This window comes from Empidonax traillii, unplaced genomic scaffold, assembly GCF_003031625.1.
Source record: "Empidonax traillii isolate 1590-97213 ecotype Southwest subspecies unplaced genomic scaffold, ASM303162v1 scaffold24:size2376012, whole genome shotgun sequence".
NCBI lineage: Eukaryota > Metazoa > Chordata > Aves > Passeriformes > Tyrannidae > Empidonax > Empidonax traillii.
In genome coordinates, this window is record NW_020955217.1 from 1,547,773 (window position 1) to 1,573,435 (window position 25,663).

At 40.2% G+C, this 25,663-nt stretch overlaps 1 protein-coding gene across 9 annotated transcripts in view; it reads right to left on the reverse strand.

Annotated features, from left to right (window-relative positions):
* The window catches only part of ARID1B (AT-rich interaction domain 1B), a 325,355-nt gene that overhangs the window by 77,595 nt on the left and 222,097 nt on the right, over nt 1-25,663 (reverse strand). For all 9 annotated transcript variants that reach the window (XM_027905010.1, XM_027905001.1, XM_027905021.1 and 6 more), the window contains 2 exons: nt 21,707-21,950; nt 4,605-4,694 (listed from right to left, as the gene is read on the reverse strand). In XM_027905010.1, coding sequence (XP_027760811.1) covers nt 4,605-4,694; nt 21,707-21,950 — 334 coding nt within the window. The remainder of the gene's footprint in view (nt 1-4,604; nt 4,695-21,706; nt 21,951-25,663) is intronic.

Below are 25,663 nucleotides of genomic sequence, written 5' to 3' on the forward strand. Positions count from 1 at the left end.
CTGTACTCCTACAAGCCTTCTTATTCCCTGTCCCTGTTTCTGATATGTTTTTAACAGAGCACGTAACTACAACAATCCTCAAAAGCTGGATCATGTCAACAATGGAAAGAAATAAAGCTAGAACAGAAAGAATGACATAAAAAACTAAAAATGAAAAAGTGCTGGGAGAAGGTGATGGAGAAGGCGGCGACTTCTATTCAACAATTTTGGAGGTGCTTACTCCGGGCACTGTCCACATAGATCTGACAGGCACAGAATGCTGCCATGAAAATGCCTCCAGCAATGGAATACATTTTCCAGCACATCACAGCAGCTGCAACAGCAATTCTGCTTGCAATCCATGTCCAAAAAGAAAAGTTCTCAGTGGTCCTATTTCAGCATATCTCAAGGACTAATTAAATCCTCATTACTATCTTCTAATTATTCCAGTGCTCTGGGATTTCACTCAGCAAGTCCCCAATGGTGCATTAGATGAAAAGGGTTAAATAACCTGTGTTGATTTTGAGACTCCAGATCTATTTCAGACCTTTAGCATATCATCAGCATTATCATGAATATTTAACTACGTACCGCTGTGAAAATTATAAGGGGAAAACAATTAAAGATTTTTTAAAAATTAATTCTGACCCATATACATTTGCACTAATAAATAAGGCTTCTTTAAGTATCCCCATTATGAGAGTGCTTGCCAGAGTAATAACGTGCAGTCATTAACTGTTTCCATTAAATTCAATGGTTTTTAGGAACTCCCAATTCACTATTTTAATACAAGACTGAAACCTGACATGTACATACCCAACTGCATAAGCACGAAAAATACTACTTAAAAACAGGTAAGTTTTCTAAGCTTTTTCAAAATTAGGTAAGGAACCATGCATTCCTGCCGGGAGGTAAAAGTGCCTATTTCAACATTATTGTGACACATATTCTCCTAACAGTACTTGCACAGGTGAGTATTTGTATAGGCAGATGGAAATCTCCATTAGTTTACAAAAGTAAGAATGGGAGCATAAGCAAATGGCCAAGACAACTGTTTCTGTTTCATGCTGCAGTTTCAGGAAACTAATTTGGGGTGTTAATTGGGATATGCTGGGTTTCCATTTGATCCCTAGAAATAACTTCTAACTCACTGAGCAGTTCTGGCTACTAAGGACATCCTCAAAGTGCAGCTTCCAAAACTCAAACAAGTGAGTAGGTACAGCTGAATATAAAGAACTCAAGAGACTGTGTACCTCAACTATTTGCTGAATGGTCATGACAGCTGTGGTATCATTGCTGCCCTACCTCTGGGCCTGATGCAACAAAAGTTTATGAAAAGCTTTGAGTTCAATAAACACAAAAAAATCAAACCTCTAGTTTTGATCATATAAAGAAAAGTCTGGAGTAGGTATATCAGAAACAAAGAGCAAAACATGCATCCTCCTCCCCCCCAAAAGCACAGCAAGTTTCAATGGCTACCTCAATTAGTAATGACTACACTGCCATTATGGTACCCCCAAGTAATGGTAATTGTTGGGATTCTGCAGCAGCTAACACACATGCAGGCAGAGTGGCCGTGGCCACTCCTGCTTTTCCGAGAGAATTCTGACACCAGACCTACACAGCCTGCTCTATCCCCAAAGCTCTCCAGCTCTGATGGTCCATTAAGATGAATGGGACTTAAAACTTTAAGTCCCAGTACTTTTAAAGACACATGAGCTGAGACACAGGTTATGCACATAAAAGTAAATGCAATTTCTTGTTACCTAGGTAGACAACATGCGTGTGTAGAACTAAAACCATTTCGCTGATTTGGCATCAAACAACAATGGCCAGTTACCAATTCTGGGACAAGAAGAGAAGTCCCTAGGATAGCATGCTCCATTTACACTGACCAGGTCCAAGTGTCCTACAGCTCGAGCAGGACATGAAAAATTTTAAAATTATTTTTAAAAAGTAAGAATTTCATGCTTATTACAGAAAGCATGAAATAAGCTATATAATAAGAAAGCGGAGAGCACAGAAAAATCAAATCCTCCAAGAAATTTCTATTGCTGTATATATGCACAACAATACCACTCTCCTTCCACACAGAGTGTACATGTAAAAATATGCTCACTGCTTCATGTTGCAGTGTATGACAGGGGAGGTATACTCTTAGGCAGGCAAATATAAAAATCCCAGCTGGGTGCTGAGTAACCACGGAAAGCAGGGTAAAATATAGTCAAACACTTCCATAATAAAGTAAGTGTAAACTTAATGGCTCAAGGTAGCGGTTTAGCATCGAAAAGTGCTAAAGCTCAGACTCCACCTGTCAGTCAAGCTTCATGATAGCTGATAAATAAGATTTTTTTCAAGTATTCAGAGCAGAAGATTCTGCTCAAGAAACGATTACTAATCATTTGTTCATCCAATTCTCTCTCTAAACAAGGAAAAAAACGCTATACAAAGTGCCAAATAACATTATCTAATACAATGTAGTGTCACTGGGTCACTGGGGTTTTTGTTTTAATTTTATTTTTTTTTCTTTTCTTTTTTTTTGGGAGAAAGTGTATCAGTAAGCCGAGAGTTTAAATTACTGTAACAGATGCCCAAGGATCAGGTGTCCTTAGCAGCAACGATTTTCTGCTCAGGTTTTTATCAGTAAATGACAAGCACCTTCCCTTTGAGCCCCCATCATTCCCCCTCCTTTCTTTCTTCAAGTTCAGTGGAAACCAGTTCAAGCAAGCAAAGGAATCAACTAATGTAACAGCCTTTTTAAAAGGTGAAGTTTTCCATTTCAAAGGAGCCTCTAATCAATGACAGTGCACAAAAGGGAATGCATGCATGTTTATGTGCGTACAGCACAGACTTTAGAGAAGCTTTGGGGAACATGTTCTGCAAAATCAATATGACCTAGCTAGTTACAAATTTTGAATCTCCCACAAGAACCAAATGGACTTCTACAAGCTGGGTCACAAAATCATGCACATTACACCAGTTTTTGCATAGGAAGTGTTCAAAAACTGCAACATCCACAAAAACATTTTCTCTAAGAACATACCTGCAAATCTCACTGCAGAGAAGAAAAAAAAAAAAGTCTAAATCAATCTGTAAATTTTACTTCTCTCACTGTTATTTACTTGTTTGACTTCCTAGTTATGGCACCTGTCTTCTCTGTTTTACTTCTGGATACCCCTCTGCCTCTCCCGACCATATAATGACCCCCAGTTTTGTTCTACAGCAGAACAGAGAGGTTTGATTTTTCCAGCTCTGTCAGACCCGTGTAACTCATCCCCCAAAGCCACACTGAAGAAACAATTATTACTGGGTAGAATAACATTTTGTGCCAAAACCCAGTTGTGTCAGGAAATGCAAACATCTTTGTGAGATGTTTGGGTCTTTAAAGCCTCCATCTGATCTATTCTTGCTGCCTTGTGACATTCTATCACACAAGGCATCATATACTTGTGCTGGATACTGAGGCCATTCTTTTTCTCACCAAACATGTACAGTATTCTAACTTTTTTAAAGGGGAAAATAAGTCCCTGCACTAACAACTGAATATAAAGAATGACTGAAAAGGAAACAAAATGAATGAGCATGGAATTCTGTATTCCATGTTCTCATTAATCAGCAGTCCTGGAGGAGGGGACAATCAGCCCAGAAAAATAGCAAAAATTAAGACACTCTGCTCTTCTTTGTGAGTCCTCTTAGCTCCTCCTGGATGCTATCCCAGAAATTTGTCATTCTGTGAGTTCAACTTGTTTCACTGTGAGAAAACTTCTAGTATTTATGGTATCCCCATATGGTGCTACTTAGGATATTTCTGGAAGCAAGACATTTTAGGAGGGGCATTTCATAAATAACTCCATGTTTATCGCAGTTATCATGTGTCTGTTTTGCAAGCCTGTCACTGGCACATGTTAACCACTGCATGGTCAGGATGCCCAATTTACAGCAGTTAAATGTATGTATGGTCACACAACAAAGCTGTGACAACTATCTTCCATGAGCTAGGGAGGAAGGAGGTGAAAGGAAAAAGGCTTAAAAGTTACAAAAGGTAACATTAATTTTAAAATGCTCTGTTTATTTTTGTGAGCACCCTTTTAGAACTGCGCTGTTGCCTGCAACGTTTTTCCTTGCAAGATTTCCAAATGTTTGACCCATTTGACCTAAATATTCGATTTTCTTTTATATTTAAAGGTATTTTTATCCTAGAACTGGATAGAGAACTACCGTGTCTATGCAAAGACATTAGAGATGACAGTTTTAAGAACAGTAGTAAAACTGCAGTGCTCATAGCTAGCACTATTTCTGTATATCTTAATTTCAAGACAGACAACAAGAAATTGTATTCTCTAAGATATGACTCAAGTATTTACAGAAACTGCCTTTATACCCTGGGCATTCACTATATTTTGAGAAAACCTTGTTTTCAATTATAGTTTGGTAAAACCTGCTATTCTATTGCTCTTTCCCTAGAGAAGGAACACCCCACCCCCCAAGCCTCTTACAATGAAGACTGTCATTATTTTCCCTGGGAGAAGAAAAGAAATACCAGGAAATCTCATATGGCTAATGTGCAACTGAAAATGAAGGCTGCATTTGGCACCAACTAAAAAAAGCCCCAACACCTAACAAACCTCGGTCCTGTGGCATTGGTGACTGGCTCAAGGCAGGGTGGGAGCTGGATTCTGACTGGCTGCCAGGAGGCTGCGGTGGCATCTGACTGCCTGTAACACACAGAAAAAAGGGAAAACAGACTTGCTTTTAATATTTCAATGCACAAAACCAAGCCTTGCTGCATTTTTCAACCACTCAACATCAAAGAAAGTACTAACTGTATAAGGTAAAGACAGAGCTCAACAGGTCTAACTTTTTACATATTTTTTTCTTTTATTTTTTGAAACCCGTGGAGGAAACATGCACAAACATATTTAGCAACAGGCATGGCGAAATGTTCAATTTTGTATTGAGCGAGCTCCCAACCTCACCAACATGATCCAATTTATAGCTGCAAATCTCCTGACACATATTTCTGTTAGAGAGTTTAAGAAAATCCAAGTCTGCTGAACAATAGGGCTCATCCTGCCGAGCTTAAACTGGCCTCCAGCCAGGCAGACATGGCCTGCTGCCAACAATATTACCAATGAAAAATTTGGTCAATAAAAAAATGACTAACAACAACAGTTTAAAAACTATTGCAATGAATCAGTGGTTTCAATATTGTTTGAATGTCCATGTAGAATATGGGAATAAACAATAATATGTAGGTACATGTGGTGAAAGTGAAGCATGTTTGAAAGAGATCAGACAGGAAAGGAGTATCTTATTATTCAAATAAAAGCAAAGGGAAGTTATTTATTAAAATAACTAGCCAGAACAGATAGATCCATTTTTATTACTTTGTTCAAAAGACATCCAGAGAATTCATCCACTGCTATCTACCCACTCAAACAAGAACAGCACTCAGTGCTGTCTGTGAGGCTCAGGACACAAAATGTTCCCTTTCAGCGTTAATGGATAATAACGCAGGCTTTTATTGCACTGATGCAAGTCACTCCTCTGGGTCACCATTCAACACCAAGTCAAGCAGGGAGGTCCATGCTACCATCCTCCCAATGCCCCAAGGGCCTTGTGCCTGAGAGTCAACTTGTCACAGGAGTAGCAATGAGACCTGGACATCCCCTAGGACTCCTCTTCGCTCCTGGTCTGAGACATGCCTACTGGTGACAGCCCAAGAGGCTTGAAGACCACCATTAGGCAGCAAATATACACTTTAAGCATTTAGACACTGCAGTGACGAGCATGGTATAAATAGCAGCAGACAGATTTATATCCCTCATCCTCAGAAACTGTTCAGATTATTTTCCGTTTGAAAGAAATGGAACGAAAAAAACAGAGGCAATAGATTTGTGCCTGCTGAGACTCATTTCCTCCTGCTCAGCAGCTGCCCCTCCGCAGTGCAGGAGCAAGAATCCTGCGGACAATCCTGGCGCTGGGAGCTGGGCTGACAGCGGGGCAGCAGGGGCTGCTCTTTAGAGTCATGAAGAGCCCCAAGTTGGACACAAACGCAGGAAAATGTGTCTGCCCTGCCCCATCCCCTTCCCATCCTCAAAGCAATCGGCTCTCAGCACCAACTCTGAAGAAAGGCCAGACTGATAGAGAACAAAAAGAAAACCTATAAAATGTGGAGTGTAACCACTGCCTAGCTATTCAGATGTGGTGCATTTGCACTAAAAACATGACACTCAACATTACCAGGAGCAGCTGTGACAACTGTCTCAGAGATGCAAATGCTGGACTAGAGGCAGAATTGTTCCTCTAAAAGACCAAACATGCCACTCAGTGCCTGAGGCTTTGGGATCCACGGCCCATTCACGAACTCTGAGGCATATGACAATAATAATGAAAAAATCCGGATTGTGTTTTGATGTCACTCAAGAGCAGGCTGGGGAGACAGTAAGTGCCTGCATTATAATGAACCCTTTTGGCTTGACAGGAAGTGACTCAAAGACTGTAAACAAACAGCAATTCCATGTTAACACAGGGCACTGCCACTTCCACTGTGTATGCCCGAGGCACCGCTATCAGACAGAGTACTTTAAGTAGATTGGAACCATCTAAGATTTTTACAAACACTTAAAATTATTAAAGGCAGGGTAGTCATGACTGTACCACACAGTCCTCAGCAGGGTTCCCCTTTAGGTGGAGGCTTGGCAACTTTGAGAGATGCTATAGTGCATAGAGTAACTACGCTAGGCAACATATTTTGTGTATTATACATTTTTTTACATGGATAATAACATCAGTTCTCTGTCAGGAACCTTATCCTGCACAGGCAGATTTGCAAGCACAAACCAGGAAAGTCAAGGCCCAGAACAGTACATGTACGACATGTTACAAGGAAATAGGTTTCACCTGTATCCTTAGTCAATACAGACTCAGGAGTTTTGCAAAATTTACTGAAATTCTTAGCCTCTGCAAACACTAATGCTATTTTATCGGTGCACTTTTTTACATTTACTTCTGTTTTTCCCTGTATTCAACAAGCTTTAAAGCAAATTTTTTGCTTCACAAAGGAAAACCACTTCATAAACATACTCTAACAACGAACTTTCAAGAGAAGTATCCACTACACTAATTATCAGTGGGTGCTACAGATTATCCAGATGCTGGACATCAAGGTACTGCATCAAAATGTTTTCAGTCAAACTGCCATTTTATTCTTAGAAGTGATCTGAAAGGTAAAAGGAGGCTAAGCACCCAAATACCTTTGAAGACTTGAACTGAACTCTTAATTTGGGTATCTAACTCCTATTGATTGGGAGCTGATGACAGGACTTTAAAAACCTTTGAAGATCCTGTCTGCCATGCTTTTTAAGTTTCTTTGTCATGAAAAGAAATGACCTTAAAGATTTTTCATTTCTTTCCTTTAAATGATAGTAATAATCCTTCTCTCTTTCAACCAGTATTGCAGTTGTGATTCTTGGAAGACACTTTAAATAATACATTAACAGAGTTTTGTATTTTATTAGGGAAGGAAAACTTTTACAAAAGTAAAACAACCTCTTTTCTTTTTTAACATAAATTCTACAGCTATTTAAGAGAGAGAGAGAAAAAATCCAATAAATTTTTTTCACTGACAGATTACTTACTGCCTCTTTTGAGCCAATGACACACAGATGGAAGTTTAAACAGGGATGACCTTTTCCCACGTTTTGTACAGCATTTTTGCCCCATTGGTAAGATACTCCACCTGCCAAAACTTATGCAAAGTGAATACTATGGATGTTTCACAATATTTTTACTATGCAAACTCACAGAAAATGCAGTAATAATGCACGTCAGAAGGATAGCAGCTGCCACATTATTTCTTTCCCCTTTATTTAAAAGACCAAATCACTATTCAAATTTATATAGCTATCTAGTAAAATAAGTTGTTAAAGCTACCAAACCCAGTAATCTATATAATATGGTGTCTGCTTCTAAAAAAAAAAAAAACAACCAACCGTCAGCTGAAGAGGTAAGAGAATTTAAAAATGCTTAATAACATCTTTGTAAGCTGGTTTTCTATTTTTTAAATTATGTGAAATGCTTTTAAACATTTTGCAGTTTGAAAATCTACACTTCAAATTGAGTCAGGAGAAACTGCACAGCGCCTCTGGAAGATATGGACTGACAAAAGTACTAAACAGTGATTACATTATGACTACAGCCACGCAGTTAAACTGTAAAAAGTAAATTCCTTAGAGCCAACAAAGCAAGCAAGAGCACACCTTCGATATACGGCTGAGGAGGGGTCCTTACAGTCAATTACAGCCCACATCAGTAACATTTTGAAATATGCTGAGGGCTCTCTGCTCCCACCACTGCAATGACACTGGAGGATGCTCAGCTGCAATGCCCTGTGCCAGTTGGACAGTACCTCACAGAATTATGCCTGAACAAATGAATTACGAATGCACCTCAGGGATAACAGGGTCCCTCTGGGAAATTACTAGTTAAGGGCGGAAGGAGAGATATCAGCACAGGAATTTTAAGTTGCATGAGGAACTGGGAAACAGGAGGGTGGGGGACTGATCACAGCCTGTGCTGAAAGGGGAACATTAGGCTGAAGGAAAGGCAGAAGTTAAAGATCTTGTGGGTTGTCTTTGGGACAATTCCCAATATAATTTAGGAATCAAGAGCTAGAATTGGATTTAATGATATTGTCTGATCACAAAGTAGGGAATTTTAGTCAATATAAAAGATGATAAAATGCTACCTAAGAAACCCTTTGGATCACCTTTCAGGTTGGAGTATCAAAAATGCAAACATTTATATTCACAGAAACAGGCCTTTTGTAATGGAATAGCTGGAGCTTATCAGGTGGAAATGGGAGAAGAAAAGGAAGGAAAAATCTGACTGTATTTGTTGACCTAAAATGGTTGTAACCTAAGAATAGTTGGGACCAACCATTTGAAGTGGCACCGAAAGAAACACATTTATTACTAGGATGAATTAGGATTGTTTCCATTACAGATAAGACAACATCCCTGCTTATGTGTCACTGGTGAGCCTTCATACAGACAAATGTAGAAAGTCTAAAAGTCAACTGGAATGGGAACCAGCATGACATAACAGGAGGTTCAAAGAGCAAGTATTATTTAGTATTACAAAAACTAAATCTATGATTTTGTGAGTTCTTTCTAAAAATACACTTGCAGCTAAATACCGGGGAGGAAAAAGAGCATGATGTTTAGGATGATAATCAAACCATTACTGGAATTTGAAACAACTTCCTTTTAGGAATAATAAGGTCCTGAAAATCTAGTGATCAAGATGAAATCTGATAAAATAATGGGATAACCATCGCACAGTAGATGTGACAGTAAAGGTTTACAGACCAGAAGGGACATTCTGGGTCTCAGATCCCTACATCAGAAATGAAACAACATAAGTAGACTTCTATATGGGAGTGTTTCAAATGAGCTTTTCAGGAAATTGAAAGTGAGGCAAAATGACCTCAAAGGAAAGAAATTTTTCTATGGGTAGCATAAAGGAAAATTGGTCATGTGTTTTATGTTATCTCTTCATCTTACAAAGCCTATGACCCCTAAAGAATAAAGATGATTTTCTTCCTTAATTTATGCATTGTAGCCAAGCTTCCTGTTGTATCAACAGTATTTTTTAAATGACTTATTCATTCCAGTAAAAAGCAGGGGCTGTCTGCATATCCTCTCAAATTAAGACACACAAAATATTAAAACCTTCCTCGTATCTATGCGGTAATCTGAGTGCAGATGTTTTAAAAGGCCTGAGACATGAGGACCCTTTTAGATACAGCAGCTGTGGCTGTGCTGGGACACACAGAGTCAAGTACATTCAGACTAAACCTTCTGGTTTTGCTCAGTGCCACACTGCAGCTAATAACCCTTTGCTAGCACCAGCAGTGTTGGTAATCCACTGCACCCTGCTCACTGAGACAATTTCCACCTCCCTGACCCAGAAGCTCCAGCCCAAACCCAGAAGCCTCCCACCTTGCGATGCTTTTGGTGGCTGGCCGAATGGCTTGCTGGAGGCAAGACTTGCAAGTGACTGATTTGTCCCACAGCAGCAATGCAAAACTTCTTTAAACAAGACACTTATCAACTCATGGTAAACTTATGGATGTTCTACATTACAAAAATTTATCAAGACACTTGTTGGGCCTAGCCCTGATTTTCCATATTACCTATTAAAAAAAAGTGCATCATGCTTCAAAGACACAAGATTCCCTAACATAAATCAGTATCACTCACAATCCACATGAAATCAACAAAAGGTAAAAAACCACTGTTCTTCTCAAAAAAGTATGCAGTACTCAGACTACCAACTCTTGAAAGTTATATTCTCATCTTCTTTTTTCTATTTATGCCACATTTATCATATCAAGAATGGGGTTGTGAGCGAGTTCCAGAGATGTCACCGTAACTGAAGTCTTAAATTGCTCTCAAATCCCCATTAAAAAATGCAACCCTGAACTAAGGTGGCTTGGAGAACCCTAGCTCTGTCTTTTCTCTGCACAGATGCAAGAGTATAAACATCTTTGTTTCCTGAGTAGAAGCTACTTGTTTGACATAACATTTAATTCAAAGCAAAGTCGACACTGACGGGATGAGGTGGCTATTCAATATTTTGTTTCATCCTCATTATTCAGTGTGTTGTCCCAAGGCATTACTTACAGAACACCATCCAAATGTCACCCTTACTACAGAGTAATTCATTATATTATGAACTTTAGAAAAAGAATTAAGTAGCTGAAACTGGGGTCTGTCAAATTAGACATCTAAGTATTATTCCCAGGCTGTGTAACCTCTGAGTAACGTATGAACGCTGTAACAAATACTCATGAGTAGGAAGTGAAATAATTGTTAGTACTGCCCGAACTGACAGTGGGCTTGGTGTCAAGGGGCAGGAAAGCAAATATACTGCCCTCCAAGGCCAAAGCTCATTTTGCTCCAGAGGGGAAGGGAGAGCAGCAACAGACTGCCGGGAGGGTCTGTTTCATCCATGCCCCATCCAGAAGTCACCTCTGCATTTGGATCAAAGTGAAGCACCTTCCCCTGAGATTTTGGAAAAAAGCCCAAAGGCAAGCCGCCAATGGGAATCTTCAAAAGGCTGCGACTCACCTGAATAATGAGTGACTTTCCAGTAGGTTACAGCAAGCACCTGTCTGCCTGAAGACTATTCCTCTCTGACAGATTCCAAAATCCTGCTGCAAACTGGGAAAGCACTAGCGCTCCTCAAAATTAAGGATGCACCATTTATTTATTTGTTTAAGTGAAGACATAAGTCAGTCTAAATCTAGGAATCACTGCTTTTCTATCCTCAGTAACACCCACTCCAGACTTGTAATATCACTTTACAGTTATGAGAAGTTTCATTTGGAGAAATCAAATTCTTTCTGCTTTTGCTTCTGCCTAACTCCCCGTCCATTTAATGCATTATTTCCATTAAGCTTGGGAGAGTTTCCAGCCAAGGGTATTTCTGCTGGAGGCCAATCCAGCATGGAGCAGCCCAGGATAGCAACCAGTTAAATCTTTTCTAATCCCTGCATTCAGAAATGGTGGCTCACAGCAGCGGGCACGCAGGAACTGAATAGAGCAGGCAAGCTCGTATTTCTCTCACCAGGCCAAATTAATAAAAACAAAACCTGATTTCTCCTTCTCGTTTTCCTATTCTTCCTGCTCCCCAATATTTTTCCTCTTTCAAACAATTTTTTTTCTTTTTTTTTTTTTTTTTTTTTTTTTTTTTTTTTTTTTTTTTTTTTTTTTTTTGCTTTGAGAAGCCTAATGTTTGGCTGTCTTCTGAAGAAATGGGCACAGTGACAGATGAAAGGCCGTATTCATCGCCTAATTCAGAATAGGAAAAAACCGACTGCTGTGCATTTAAGATTCTAACAACCTTGCAATTTTGTAGAGCCGTTTTCCCCAACCCGTTCTTTTGAAGAAATCTGCTTTTATTCTGTTAATAACTAACCACAGTTGCAGCAGCATGGATCCGATTAGCAGTTCTTACGCTACAAAGGGTGGGGGGGGAACGCTGTGAACAGGGTTGCCAATTTGTCCACTTGGGTCCCCAGGAGAAAGATTAGATGAGGTGCTTGCTCCTTTCTTCCCCACTCGCTTGCTGCTCTGCACTAGACAGACTTCTTCAAAGCTCAGTCACTGACTTAATTTCTTTTTTTCCCCCCTCTAAAGTCTCGTTTAACCGCCCCTCCACATGTTTTGCACTCCGTGTCACCACGTCCCTCCAAAGCGACAGCGTGAATTGGTATGAGAGGGGTTGGGAGAGGCTGCGGCCGCAGCTTGCCAGCACCTTCTCTCACACCTCTATGGGGCCCCTGAATTGCTTTTACATTTTGTAAATTATATTTTCTTAAATTTGCGCAAAGCGTTGGAAAAAAGTGTCTATGTTCTTTAGGGAATGTTCCAAACCCTGTAATCATACTGTGTTTTTTTCACTCTGTCCTTTTAAGCTTTTTATAAAAATGGCAGTTTTGCTTGCGTTTAGACTGAAGTAGAAGATTGCAAAGGGTTGTATGGATCTAGTAATCCGTAATTACTTGGGACACACCATTACATGTTTGTTAAAGCAAAAAGCATAGACTTCAGCTGGTGAAAAACCATTCTCAATTTCTTTATGTCAATTAAGCAGAATATAAAATTGTAATTGATGCAAGTGATAAATATCTAAAAGCTCCTAACAAAGCAGACAGTAGTATTTCTTTCTTACATTTGACTCATTTCTTCCTTCCAGAAATGAAACCTACCCTGCCATACACCTGAAACTTAAAACTACAGAATTCCACTCAGGGATTTAATCCAAGTTCCAAAAGGAAGAATTTTTTATTAGCTATGCTTATTCTCTAGACTGCATTTATAACTATGAGGAGGTTTTTTTTCTCTAAGCTGTTCCTCACTGTGTTAACTGAGTTTAAGAGCCCGAGAAGTACAACAGACATAGGAGACATACACTTCTAGTATTTGCCACCTAATAAAACCCTTAATTCCTAACTTTAACATTGCCAAAATCTAAACAAACAGTATAACAATTTTCATTTATGATACCTGCAGTGTGAATACATGCAAGATAGAAAAGATTGTGTGAATGTGACCTAGAATTGCTGTTTCTTATCCGTATTTCTTTTCCCTTGATCCAGCTACATGTAAGAATTTCTCAGAATAAATACTCATCATCAAGCAGCATTATCTCAGAAGACCATCAGTGATGGAGTTTGAGTCCTCCCTGCTCTTCCCACCTCTCTCAGGTTTAGCAAGCAGGTGGACACTGGAGCAGCGCTATGTGGCAATGAACTGTTTAGCTAGTCCTGCCTGCTACTCCTCATACTGCATCATTGCCTGTGATTAACGAGCGTTTTAGTGGCAAAGTGTATGTGCTCTCACTAATACTACCCTCAAAAGGAACGAACTCTTAGCTAATCTAGTTTTTCTTATTGCATTATATCGCATATTACACAGCCCTGGTCTCAACGGTTCTCAGGGATGGGGAAGAAAAGGGCAAGTTGAATGCATAAAGGATAAAAGCACCTTGAGGCAAACCTGCTTCCAAAAACCATTTGGCGGGTCTGATCTCCCTAGAAGACAAGATCTATCATGCCATATTTCATCTTGCCCAACAACGATAAGCTCCAAAGACTGGTGCAGAAGCAAAGTAATTCTTCATGTATTTTTAATCAACCGAGAACTTTCATCTGGCGAGCTCCCTCCGCAAGGTCACACGCACCACGCGCGGCCACGTGCCTCTCATGCAGTTTGCAAACACTAACTCCTATGTCAGCTTCTGTTTGGAAGGGGGAGTATCAACATTAGCAACCCCTGGTTATATCATTTATAAACATGCAGATGTGGATTATTAAAGATTAATGCATTTTGGGATTGGTGTCGGCATTCCGTTTGTCTCACGCCGAAACCAATTCTGTTCTTCATTAGTCAACGACAACCCACATCACCCTGTTGTGGAAGAGAAATCAAAGGTGCAAGCATGAATTGAGAATAAGTGATGAAACTGATTACTAAGAAACTTAACGGCTGTAATCAATCAACACATCACAACAATTTGAGTCCACTGTTATCTGGAAATGGGGAACAAACAGAAAAGCTGGCCAACGGAGTGAATTGTTCTTTCGTGTTTGCTTTCTAAAAACCCACTTTGCAATCTGACTTCCATATCTACCTACAGAGCCATGCTGTCAAAGGGACACTCAAATATTTCAAGCTGCAGCTCAACCTGCATGAATTTTGTCTCTAAGGAGGAGGAAGGATATCTTGGTTTTTATTAATTTTTTCAAAAAGATATTATTTGGAGGTAGTGAAAATGCTCTTCTTTTGAATCTAAGTGGCTATTTTCTAGTTGGGGCAGAATTAATTCAAGCCATATTTTTAATTGTTCAGATTCCTTATACTAAGGAGGGACACACCACGTATCTGTCTAGCCAAGTCTGACACTAACTATGAAGCATGAAGGCCGCTTTAAATATCTCTAATGGCAGTGATACATAGTCCACTGAAAAACTGAAAACTGCAACAGCCTATCCCATCACAGAAACCAAACCACTTATGACATTTACGCTCTATTTTATCTAGGTGTAACAACCATCTGTCAACAACAACAAAAACACACTGATAGAGATGTGAGAGACTTTTCCCATTTGCTCATCAATCACTGCTTGGTATTGCAAGAGACGAGGGAGCGAAAGACAACCTTTACACTTACGATAAAGCGCAAATTAATGCCCTATTTGCCAACACAAAGAAAGAGAGACAATCTGTGTTTGAGTAGCCAAGTAATGACAGAGTAAAAAAAACCCCAAACGTTCAAAAACAAATACGCGCCGCTTTAGTTTCCCTGACAAAACCATATGTGGGTTGAGCAGAAAAAGTAAGAAAGAAATGAAAAGGTTAATGATCGAATGTAAACAGTAATTGTCCAAGGCTGGCCTTAAAGCATACATCTGAAACTAACAACAAACATACCTGTCAAATCTTGGTGGTTGTGGTTAAGTATATTTGAATTTTATTACAAGAAGCAGAGCACATGCATAATTATGCAAATATTTTAATTGGATTTCAACAGTCCTCATACTCTGGATGGATTTATACCAGCACGGTGCTACCGATGACTCACAGAGCTACAAGAAGTGGCCTGTCATACGCATGCTGCCACAGTGTCCACAGCAGCAGATGCCCTGCCATGCTGGCTGTTCAGCCATTGCCAGGATGATGAAAACAGGCCTGGCAGGAATCAACAAACAGGACAAACCAGGTATGGGGCAGAGCACAGCTATGGGGATATGAGCACCACTGATCTGGCCATCTGTGGGAGGTTTACAAGAAGCTTTTGTAAGGTGCTGGACAACTCTCAGTGCTGTGCTCCGAAGACCCCTCAGGAGGTTCAGTGCATGCGGTAGAAATGTTTGTGTCTGGCTTACACAGAAATTAAACACTGAAACTGGAATGTGTGACTGTGAAATATAAACACTGATACACCAGATATGAAGCAATTGAAACTACTAAAAACTAAACCCCCTAAACGACGCCTAAAAAATAACCACCACAGGGCATGCTGGTTTTGGTGATTTACTGTTTTTCTATCTGATGCTTAACTTTGGGCCAGTAAAAAACAGCAGGTTGATGGTACTGGAATAAGAAACTCTCTGTCATCAGGAAAACCTAACAGGAAGAGCTTGAACAGCGTGCCTCTGTCTCATTTCATCCCCTGCACCTGTTCTGGGAAGACCACCTCTGCAGAGAAGGACACCTCCTTGATCTCTCTGGCCAGACTGCAAGTGTGACAGAAGTGCCTTTTATTGTATGGGCTCTCCTCATGAAATTAAACTCAGACTATTTAGTTAATTCATGAAGGCTTAAGACAACTGATTATTCATCAGTTGTGACCTGGGCTGAAGTCTAACTGGTATCATGGGTTAGATGCTCCTCATGCTAGAAGCAATGCCTTGAGCTAAAGCTTCTTATAATATGCTTATTTTCTCATCATTTGAAAAGAGAGAAAAACTCTAAATATTGTTCAAGCCATTCAAAAGAAAAGGTTTTAAACTACTACTATGTGAAACATTCACATATTTCATTTGTAAGCATTCTAGATTTGCAAAACTGCTGAATAGATGTTTTGTGCCCTAGCAGTGATTAAGAACATAGCTACGTCAATGGCATTTTGTGTTTTGGTTTTTTTTTCTGGTCTGGATGCCAATGAACAGCATGCATCTTCCTTGCAACAAGCTGTTGCAAGATTTTTGCCTCCGGAGAAGCCAGGGGGGAAACACTGATAGATGTGTTAAAATAATCTTTCTAGACAGGGGGATCATATCCATTTTACAAGGATATAATTCCCTCTCTGATTTTGCAATTATTTTAGGGTATCTAAAATTTCAACAAGAACATAGTATTACAAATTCACAGAATCACAGAACTGTTTGAGTTGGAAGGGACCTTAAAGTTCATCTAGTTCCAATCCCCATGTCACAGGCAGGGACACCTTCCACTAGAGCAGGTTGCTAAAAGCATCATCCAACCCGGCCTGGAACACTTCCAGGGATGGGGCATCCACAGCTTCTCTGGGCAAACTGTTCCAGTGCCTCACTACTCTCACAGCAAAGAATTTCTTCTCAAAATCTAATTTAAACCTACTCTCAGTTTAAAGCCATTCCCCCTTGTCCTATCACTACATGTCCTTTTAAACAGTTCCCCTCCTGCCTTACTGTAAGCCCCCTTTAAGTACTGGAAGGCTGCTATAAAGTCTCCCCGGAGAGTGCTCTTCTCCAGACTAAGCAACCCCAGCTCTCTCACCCTATCTTCATAGGAGAGATGCTCCAGCCCCTGTGATCATTTTCATGGCCTTCCTCTGGACCCACTCCAACATAGCTTCTTCTTGTGTTGGAGGCCTCAGCACTGGATGCAGCACTCCACGTGGGATCTCACCAGAGAAAAGCAGAGGGGAAGAATCACCTCCCTTGACCTGCTGGTTGTGCCTCTTTTGATGCAGCCCATGATACAGTTGGCTCTCTGGGCTGCAATGCGCATTGCTAGGTCTTGCTGAGTTTCTCATCCACCAATACCACCAAGTTCTTCTCCCCAGGGCTAGTCCTGATCCATTCTCTGCACAGCCTATACTTGTGCTTGGGATTGCCCCGACTCAGGCACAGGACCCTGCACTTTGCCTCGTTGAGGTTCTTGAGGCTCATACAGGCAAGCTCACTGAGGGTGCCCTCAACCCCACCCTCCATGTCACCGACAAAGACATTAAAAAACATTTATTACTTTCATGTGGTAGTCTTCTCTCCCTCAAACAATGTTTAAAAGCAGTACGTGCCATATAATTTCAGAGTAGTGGTGGTTCATGGGGTAAGTATGTGGGATAGCTCATTTCCAAGGAAAAGATTTTTCCAAATTCTTGTTTAAAACAAGATTTGTCCTATTGGCTTGTGTTGCTGTAGCAACTTCTGGAAACAGTTCAATTCTTAGGCCTCTCTTTTTATAAGGCATGAAAGAAAGTATCACTCCTCTTCAGATTTTTGCAGTACTATGTCCCTTTGGACTATGATTGACTATTGCTCATGTTTAACTTCTCTCAGCATTTAAATCACTCTAGTCTAGCCATACACTGACTAATATCCACACCAAGGCAAGAATTACTGTTACTGTTCTCTCTGGGTATCCCATTCCCATTCTTGCTTCTTTTTTTGCCTGAAATGCTGGCTGTAATGATGTAATTCTGACAGGTCTTGCAATTCAAGCCATCTAGCTGATCAATACAGGTGCATAAAACCTCCAGGTTTGCAGAAAGTAGAGTTGAACACTGAACGGAATGCATCTATTGACTCATGTACTTATCAGAATTAAAATTTTGGGGTATTTTTAATCAGAGGAGGGTGCTGACCACTGGTTAACATAAATTAAGAAGACTGGTAATAACATTCCCAAGCCAGAGTATCCACAAATGGATTTCTTTATGAAAATTACAACTTCATCTGTATCCTCAGTGAAAGAAGACATCAATCGCAATAAAAACAACAATGCTGATATTTAACAGAGTGAAATTAAGGTTGTTTCTTCAGAAAGTACATGCAACATTAAAAGCACAAATCAAAAAACTAATCTCTGTGAAAAAAAATACATTTACACGTTTCTAAAGGCAGCATTTGCTATTCATTCTTAGTATAGCACACCCTTCTCTTCTATACAGGTAAAAATTGCTATAGGGGTTTAAAAACAATAGAATCTATTAACTTGTACAAGATCTGCTTGTCCATCATGGGTTAAGGGATTCCTGGCCTATCAGCAATCTTCCACAGAACTCTTAATATTAAAAATTTTTGCTGCTTACACCGCAAGGGAGAAAGAGCTGACAAAAGCCTTTGGCCAGTGAGATCAAAATTGGGAATGGGGGGGACAAAGGATAGCTTAGCTTATTTACATTTTTGCTTTGTTAGTAAACTGGAATGGTTGAAGCAGGAGGGAAAAGAAAAAAAAAGAGAAAAGTGAAATTAACAGCCACTAAATCTTCTGGCAACAGCAGTGCATTTTGATGATGTGCTGCATCAGCTTCCACTAATGGTTTAGGGTTGAATCAGGCACAGTTCAAGACCCAAAGCAGCGCAGGGCATCTCATCTCATTCTCTGGAAGACCATGCACCCTAATTATAAAGAGGGCCACAAAATAAAGAGATCAGGATTTCTGGCAAAGCAGAATAATGATCTACTTATCAGGAAATCAAATTGTCATTTTGAATCAGTAAAAACCATAGAAGAGTAGGATTTCAGCCCTGTAATGAACGCGTGTCTGAACAAGAAGTGTTAACCATTTTGAGAGAAAACCACCTTTCTGAACAAAAGCCATCCAAGTTGCTTTTTCTGCTCTTAGGACTTAATCTCCCCAATCTTTTCCAGTAATGCGAATGGAAACAAAGGCTGTATATGTGTGTGCCACTTACCACACAAAATATCCATCCAGTATTTCAGAGAGCACAGGAAGGAAATGCCCACTGAGCTAGGGACGTGCCAATGTCAGTGCTGCCTGTGCCAGGCTGTTCCTGTGAAATTCGTGGCGTGCAGCAGAAAGCAATGAGGGGTTGCAGGGTTGCAGTGGGGTGCAGAGACAGCTTAAACAGGCAGAAGAGAATCAGCCATTTGGGAAGTTTAATAGGGGGCTGTTTGTTTGTCTGCCCTTTTGATGTTAAATTATCTTTAATTTTGTTGCAAGGAAGGAGGCATTGGGAAAAGGATGCTTCTCTTCCAGTAAACCCTGGGAAAGCAACACCTTTATTTTAACGGCCTTCCCACCAAGAACCCCCTGCAACATTTTGGCTTTCCCTAGCCATAGCTATCAGCAACACAACAGCTGCTCATTTTACAATGACTTGCTGGAGAGAGAATGATTGAAAGAGCCAATCTATGTCACATTGAGAAGCTGTGGCACAACATTGCAGGAGGTAATAGGAGAGGAATGAGGTCAGAACAAACAAGGGTAGGGTGAGAACGGAGAGGAAAATAGCAGTGAACAAAATTATTAAAGGCAAGGTACTGTAGTACACAATCTATGTTTAAAAACGGCCACAACCTGAACACTGCAAACAGCCACAGAAACGCAAACAAGCTCTTTGCTACATTTCATAGGGTCTCATGAATCTGGCTGATGATAAAAGCTACCAAAGTCCTCATAATGGAGCACAATGATGGGAACACACTTAGGTGAAAGCATAGTCTAATTCGTACAGCTTGAAAGCCCCACCACCCAGTGGCATGCCACTAATCACAGGGTTTTAAATAGCAGCCTTAGCAGTGTCATTCTGTAGCTTGGGAAACGCAGCACCAGCATCAGCAGCGATGCTATGGCAGCTGTCTGTCTCCTCTCCAGAGAGCACCACCTTAGCTCATGCCTGGGAGTTCACCTTTAGCAGAAGAGCTGCAAAGACCAAGAGCTGGTCTATGACAGGGAAACAGTGGCAGACGATTTTGATTTAGCAGCATTCATAAATATCTTTCCTGAGAAAGAACTGCTTTTGTGTTTCCATAGCAGACTAGAAAACCACTGTGCAAAATGGTGGAACAGTTTGTAGGAAGAGGCAATGCTTTTCACTTGGAGAGTTACAAATATGAGCTTTTGGGGCTCTGCTGAAATAATGAAGTGGCTCTGACTCCGACCTCTGAGCCCACATCTCTTCTGTTTTTACCCCACAGGGATCAATTGGTTTCATAAAAGTTATTACCTTCCCCTACTTATTTCCCATTGTCTTATTCCCATCCTTACCAATCACGGCTACAATAAAGCTATTTTCAACATCTCAACATTCTTTCCCTATTCAGCAGTCAGGCTGCTAAAATGACAATCCATTTACTTGCCTGAATCTGACTGTGGGAAAATGTCACCTTTCCAGACAGGTGGACTACCCGGCTTCACTCAACAACAAGGATGGATTTCTGCACCATGTACTGGGAACTACCTTGCAAATACAAAGCTACCACACTGCATATAAAGCAAATACTCTAGTCCTGACTCTGCCCCCATTATTCCTGCTCCACCTGAGAATGTGCTGCCAGTCAGAGTGGCTGGAGATGGAAGAAATAACTGCAGGGCATGCACACAGCATCAGGGCTTGACATGCTCAGGCCACATTTAGTATGCAACATTCCTGTGTGTACTGAGCTTACTTCCCTTTGCTTATCTAGTTTAACCTCTGTATACAAACAGGCAGAAACATTTTACACAGATACCTTTGTATCGAATGCCAAAACACACGCTACTCACTGAATTTTAATCTGCACTTGGTTTATAGCAACACTCAAGTCATCTAATGAAAAGGCACCACTGCTTTTGTTTCTTTTGACTGAGCTCTATGTTTATTATTTTGTGGTTTTGTCAGCAACTGATGCTATCCCTAGGGTAATGTCAGCACTCTTGCACTCTTAGGAATTCCCCTAGTATTCACAATGTCAGAAAATAATAAAAAAACTTGAGCATCAGAAAGAGAATAAACTCATCTGAAATACCAAATACACATTGTTGCTTGAATCCCTGCAAGTAACATGGCAGATGGGTAAGAATTGGAATTAATGCATGCGATTTTTTTCTTCTGGGCATCTTAACAGATTTCCACAGATTTCTGAATGTACATGAATGACTATGTGTCATATTCTATACTGCACAAGAGAGCAGGTGGCAAGGATGCCACTGGTATTCCAGTTATTACTGGTGGGGCTGAATTCCTAGTAACTTGCTAACTTTTGCAAATATTAAGAAATATCTCCTGCAATATTCTGCATTCATGTCCAAAATTATACTGTCACAGTATGGGATTGGAAAACCTCTACCTCGTCCTGTAGGTCTGTAACCACTACAACCACTATACAAGCTCAAGAGTCAAACCCTACAAAAATACACTGTTAGAACTAAAAAAGGACTCCGTAAATAGTAAGAGAGAAATCTGTGAGAGATGACACACAAACTAAATACTAAAACTACAATCAAGTAGTCACACTTGTTGATGATAAAAACACTTATCAAACAGTTTAGATGAAGTTTAGATGGAATTTACTCCTGCTCTAAGTATGCATTTTTTTTCAGAAAAGGGCCCTAAAAATCTAGGATTCTCAGAAAATAAATTAACTTGGAATACAGGAGTATTTATTTATGTATTTAATAAACCTATTTATTGGTTTAATTTTGTTTGTTGGAACAAACTTACCTGGAATACTTGCTGGAGAAATGGGACCAGATCTTGACTGGTTGCTTCCAACAGGTGAGCCTACGGGGGAAGGCGAAGGGCCCCCGGGGATGCCAGAGAGATGTGGAGAAGCATGAGGGGAGAACGGAGACTGTGCAGGGTTGCTCTGCTCCCCTTGGCTGCTCGTAGAGCCTGATGCGCTAACAGCTGAGCTCAGAGTTGCTTCAGTTCCAGTCGGCAAGTCGTCAATTGATCCAGACAAATCCTGAGGAAAAAGGAAAAAAGAACGTAAGTGGTTGCATGAACTAATACTCAAGGCCACAGGACTCAAGACTGGCGTGGCAATGAGGTTCATTCGTTTACTTATTGCAGCAGATAACTGAGAGGTTGTCTTTAATGTTGGTTCATGTAGTTAAATGATGGCAGGAAACAAGCATAGTACGCACAATTCTCTGCTTAATCTCTAATTCTTTTGAGAAAAAGAAAAAGCAAGGGCAACGGATGAATTCGAACCCAATTCATTCAGCATTGAATTTAACCTTTTCCATCTGGATTAAGCTTTCAAAATTAATCCCACAAATTCTGCCTAAGCATACCAAAACTAATGAAAATGATACATCAGTTTCACTTTCACACAGTATTTCATTTTGTGGTTTGCTACTGTTACAATCACAGCTTATACACTTCACTCTAAGCCATGATCACATCGAGAGAAGGGTGTAAAATATACAGCCCTTCTAACACTCCCATGCAGCTCCTTCGCCTTGCACCAGAGACATGATAAGAGGCCCTGCCCTCAGCAGCAGGACTGGACCTTGCTGGCCACTGAGGAGCAATGAAGGTTGCTTCTAACAGGTCCATCAAATACCAGGGTACAGCTCACAGTTTCTCTTCTATTTCATCTGAATACACTGCTAAACAGTTACTCCATTTCAGTTCATAACTACTTCATTTTCAATAAAAAACTTCCTTTGTAGGTCACAGTACAATTGAATTCTAACTACGAACTACTGGACATGCCCCCTGAAGCTCTAACACTGGAGTTATACTGGTCTCTGAATCTGTGGGAGTAATTTGGTTTTTTTAAATAATTTAAAGATCAGATATGAAAAACCAACAAAGCTGAGACAAAACAAGCACATGCTCCCCAAATGTCAGGAAAAATGTTAATTCCTAAGCGTCACAGAAAAACCTCATACAAACTGTGAAGTGCCAATAGCTGTAGCTATTGGTAGGGCACAAGTTAAGGAGCATGTTACTATTTGTATTAGCAATTTAAGGCACAAACAAAAGGCAGAGAGCTACCTCACATATAAAATAGGTCATTAAATGACTTCTGAGGCTTCCAAAAACTGGGATGACAAGGTGTGCTACTTCAGCTGACATGGACTTCACTTGTTTGGCTCATGCAAGTGGTTGCACCACAGACAATGGGACCCCTCATCCAAGTAGCACAAAAAGAACTGGGCTTTGCCTGAGCAAAAAGCTCAGGAAGCAGAGCCTTAGTGCTGCCTAATTTTTATAACAAAAAATAAAGTTTTTAGAAGTGACAGAACATGGACGAAATGCATGTGGTGTACTTTTGAGTTAGAGTCCTGCCTGTTGATGACTACCTCCACTATGAAGGAGGCTCAAGGCTAGTCTGCCCCGACAGACAGACATAGTCTTCCAAGGCATGCGAAGAGAAGGATTAATGGTTTAAGCACTGATAACACTTATTAGAAGCCACCTAGAATGCTACATGTTATTCCTCCTTGTCCATTAAGTTAGTAAATACGGTCCATCTGACTTAGCTCTCTGCAGAACATCTTGCAGACCTTATTTCCAATGAATTTCCACAAACACTTTGAGAACAACTCTAATCACAGTTAAATTTTGCTTTTTCTGATGAGCATGAAATTGTACGTGCATTTCATTAGGCATAAGAAATGCAAAAATTAAATCTGAAACTTTGGTCTATGTGTGGAAGCTGTATTCACTCGAGAGTACACTTTCAAATCCCTACAAAGGGAAATTTAATTGTGAAATGGGCAATAAACTATTTTCATTGTTTCTTTTTTGAAACTATTAACTGTAGAAAATGTAAACAAGAAATAGCACAACTTGGTACTGTGTAGAGCATCACTAGACATTTTTCATAGTAGAATGTATTTGGCAAACAGGTAAGCAATAACTGCTTTTCCATACATAATATCGTATTCTTCTAAATGGAATCAAATCACTGCTGTCGTTATGTGTAACAAATGCTGCAGGAAGTGCTGATAAAACAAATGCTGCTAAAAAGCATGTAATAAACCCCTGAAAACTGAATGTAGCAGAATAGAGCCTATTCTAAAGGAATAAAAATTCTGTGTAAAAAAACAGATAGGCACCCAGCTGATAGAAGATATAGAAAACACACAGGTTAACATTTAGAGTAACAGAGATTTTAAAAGGATGTGGAGTAAAGCCTTCATTTGTTTCAGCAAGCTGCAAGGTACTTCAAAAAACGAATTTGCCAGGATAATGAAAAAGCCATGAAGCAGCACTGTCCATGATGAAATTATCTGCTGCTTCCAGACTAAGGCAAAACTCGGGGACAGCAATGAAATTCACTTTTCCCATCAGGTCGCATCTGACTTCTCCAGTCTCCCGCAAGGGTGAAGCAACTGATGAGTTCCAGGCATTTCCTCAAGTGCCTACCTTCCAGGGACTTCCTCACCCACCTGATGCAACTCCTCCACAGAAGTGGAAAAGAAAAACTTGCATGACGCCAGCCTATTTAAAGAGTGAAGCCATGTCACCCTCACGCAGTGCAGGCTGAGGGAGCAGACTGGCAGGCTCAGCACACCCTCAGAGCCTTGGGTAAGCACCAGGATTTCCTCCTGGGAATGGGAAACTTCACAATCAGCTCATCTGCTGAGGATGCTATGGTAGTGTTCACTCATCAGACCCATCAAGAAAGCCAAGAATGAGGTTGCTCTCAGGATGGCATGAAGGGCTGCTGCCTCTCTAGAAGCCTGGGTTGTGCTATACAACCTCCTACCCTGTATTACAGTGGGCAAAATGAGAAATATCAGCTGTCCAGCACAGACTGGTTTTTTGGTTTGGGTTGGGGTTTTTTTGGTTGGGGTTGTTTTTTTTTCCTTACATACACTTCGAGGCCTCACTTAGTCTTCTGATGTATAAAACTTGAGTAGGCGAGCAACCGGGAAACTTCCAGCATATAAAGGCTTTCGAAACACCTCTGTTATCCATAAAAACTAATTGGGAAATTAAAGAGAAGCAGAAGAAAGACTTTATGTGAAGCACCCGGACAGAAAGAGCAGAAGTCGATCAACTGTTCACCTATTATTAGTATTTTAATGCTTGCTTTTACCTCATTTTAACAGAACAGTAATGAAGTTGTGTGAATTCCACATCACAAACATTTATTTATATATCAAATACTATACACGTACACATCATATACGTAAATTACATGGATACACTTGCATTTACTTAGCATATCCATATGTAAAGCTATTAAAAAGCCTACTAATAAGAGAAATTCACAGCGGTTTAAGCACACAGCCTAGTTAACAAAGAAGCTCTGTAACTAATACTCCTCTAGAGGACAATTTAGTCAGCAGGGCACCAACTCTATTCTTCTTTTATAAGTACTATCAGATCTATGATGCCTGTAAAGAACAGAGAGACTTCACTTACTGCATCTCATTCAAACCAAGGCACCTTCAAGCTACAGTGCTTCCATTTATCTTGTTGGAAAGTTGGCAGGTTAGGTAATTGCTGGGATTCTTTTAAGGGGCTGGAGTCCCCTTACCCTCAGGCATGCCTTAAATTTTGTCTCATTTCAAAGGCTTTTTCTGGAAAGCACTCATTTCCTCCAGTAAAATCTTGCAAGTTTAGAACTACTAGAAATCTTGTGTTTCTTATAGATGTTCCTTGCAGAGCAATCTTATTATTCTTATCTATGGTATTGTTATGACTGCAGTGTCT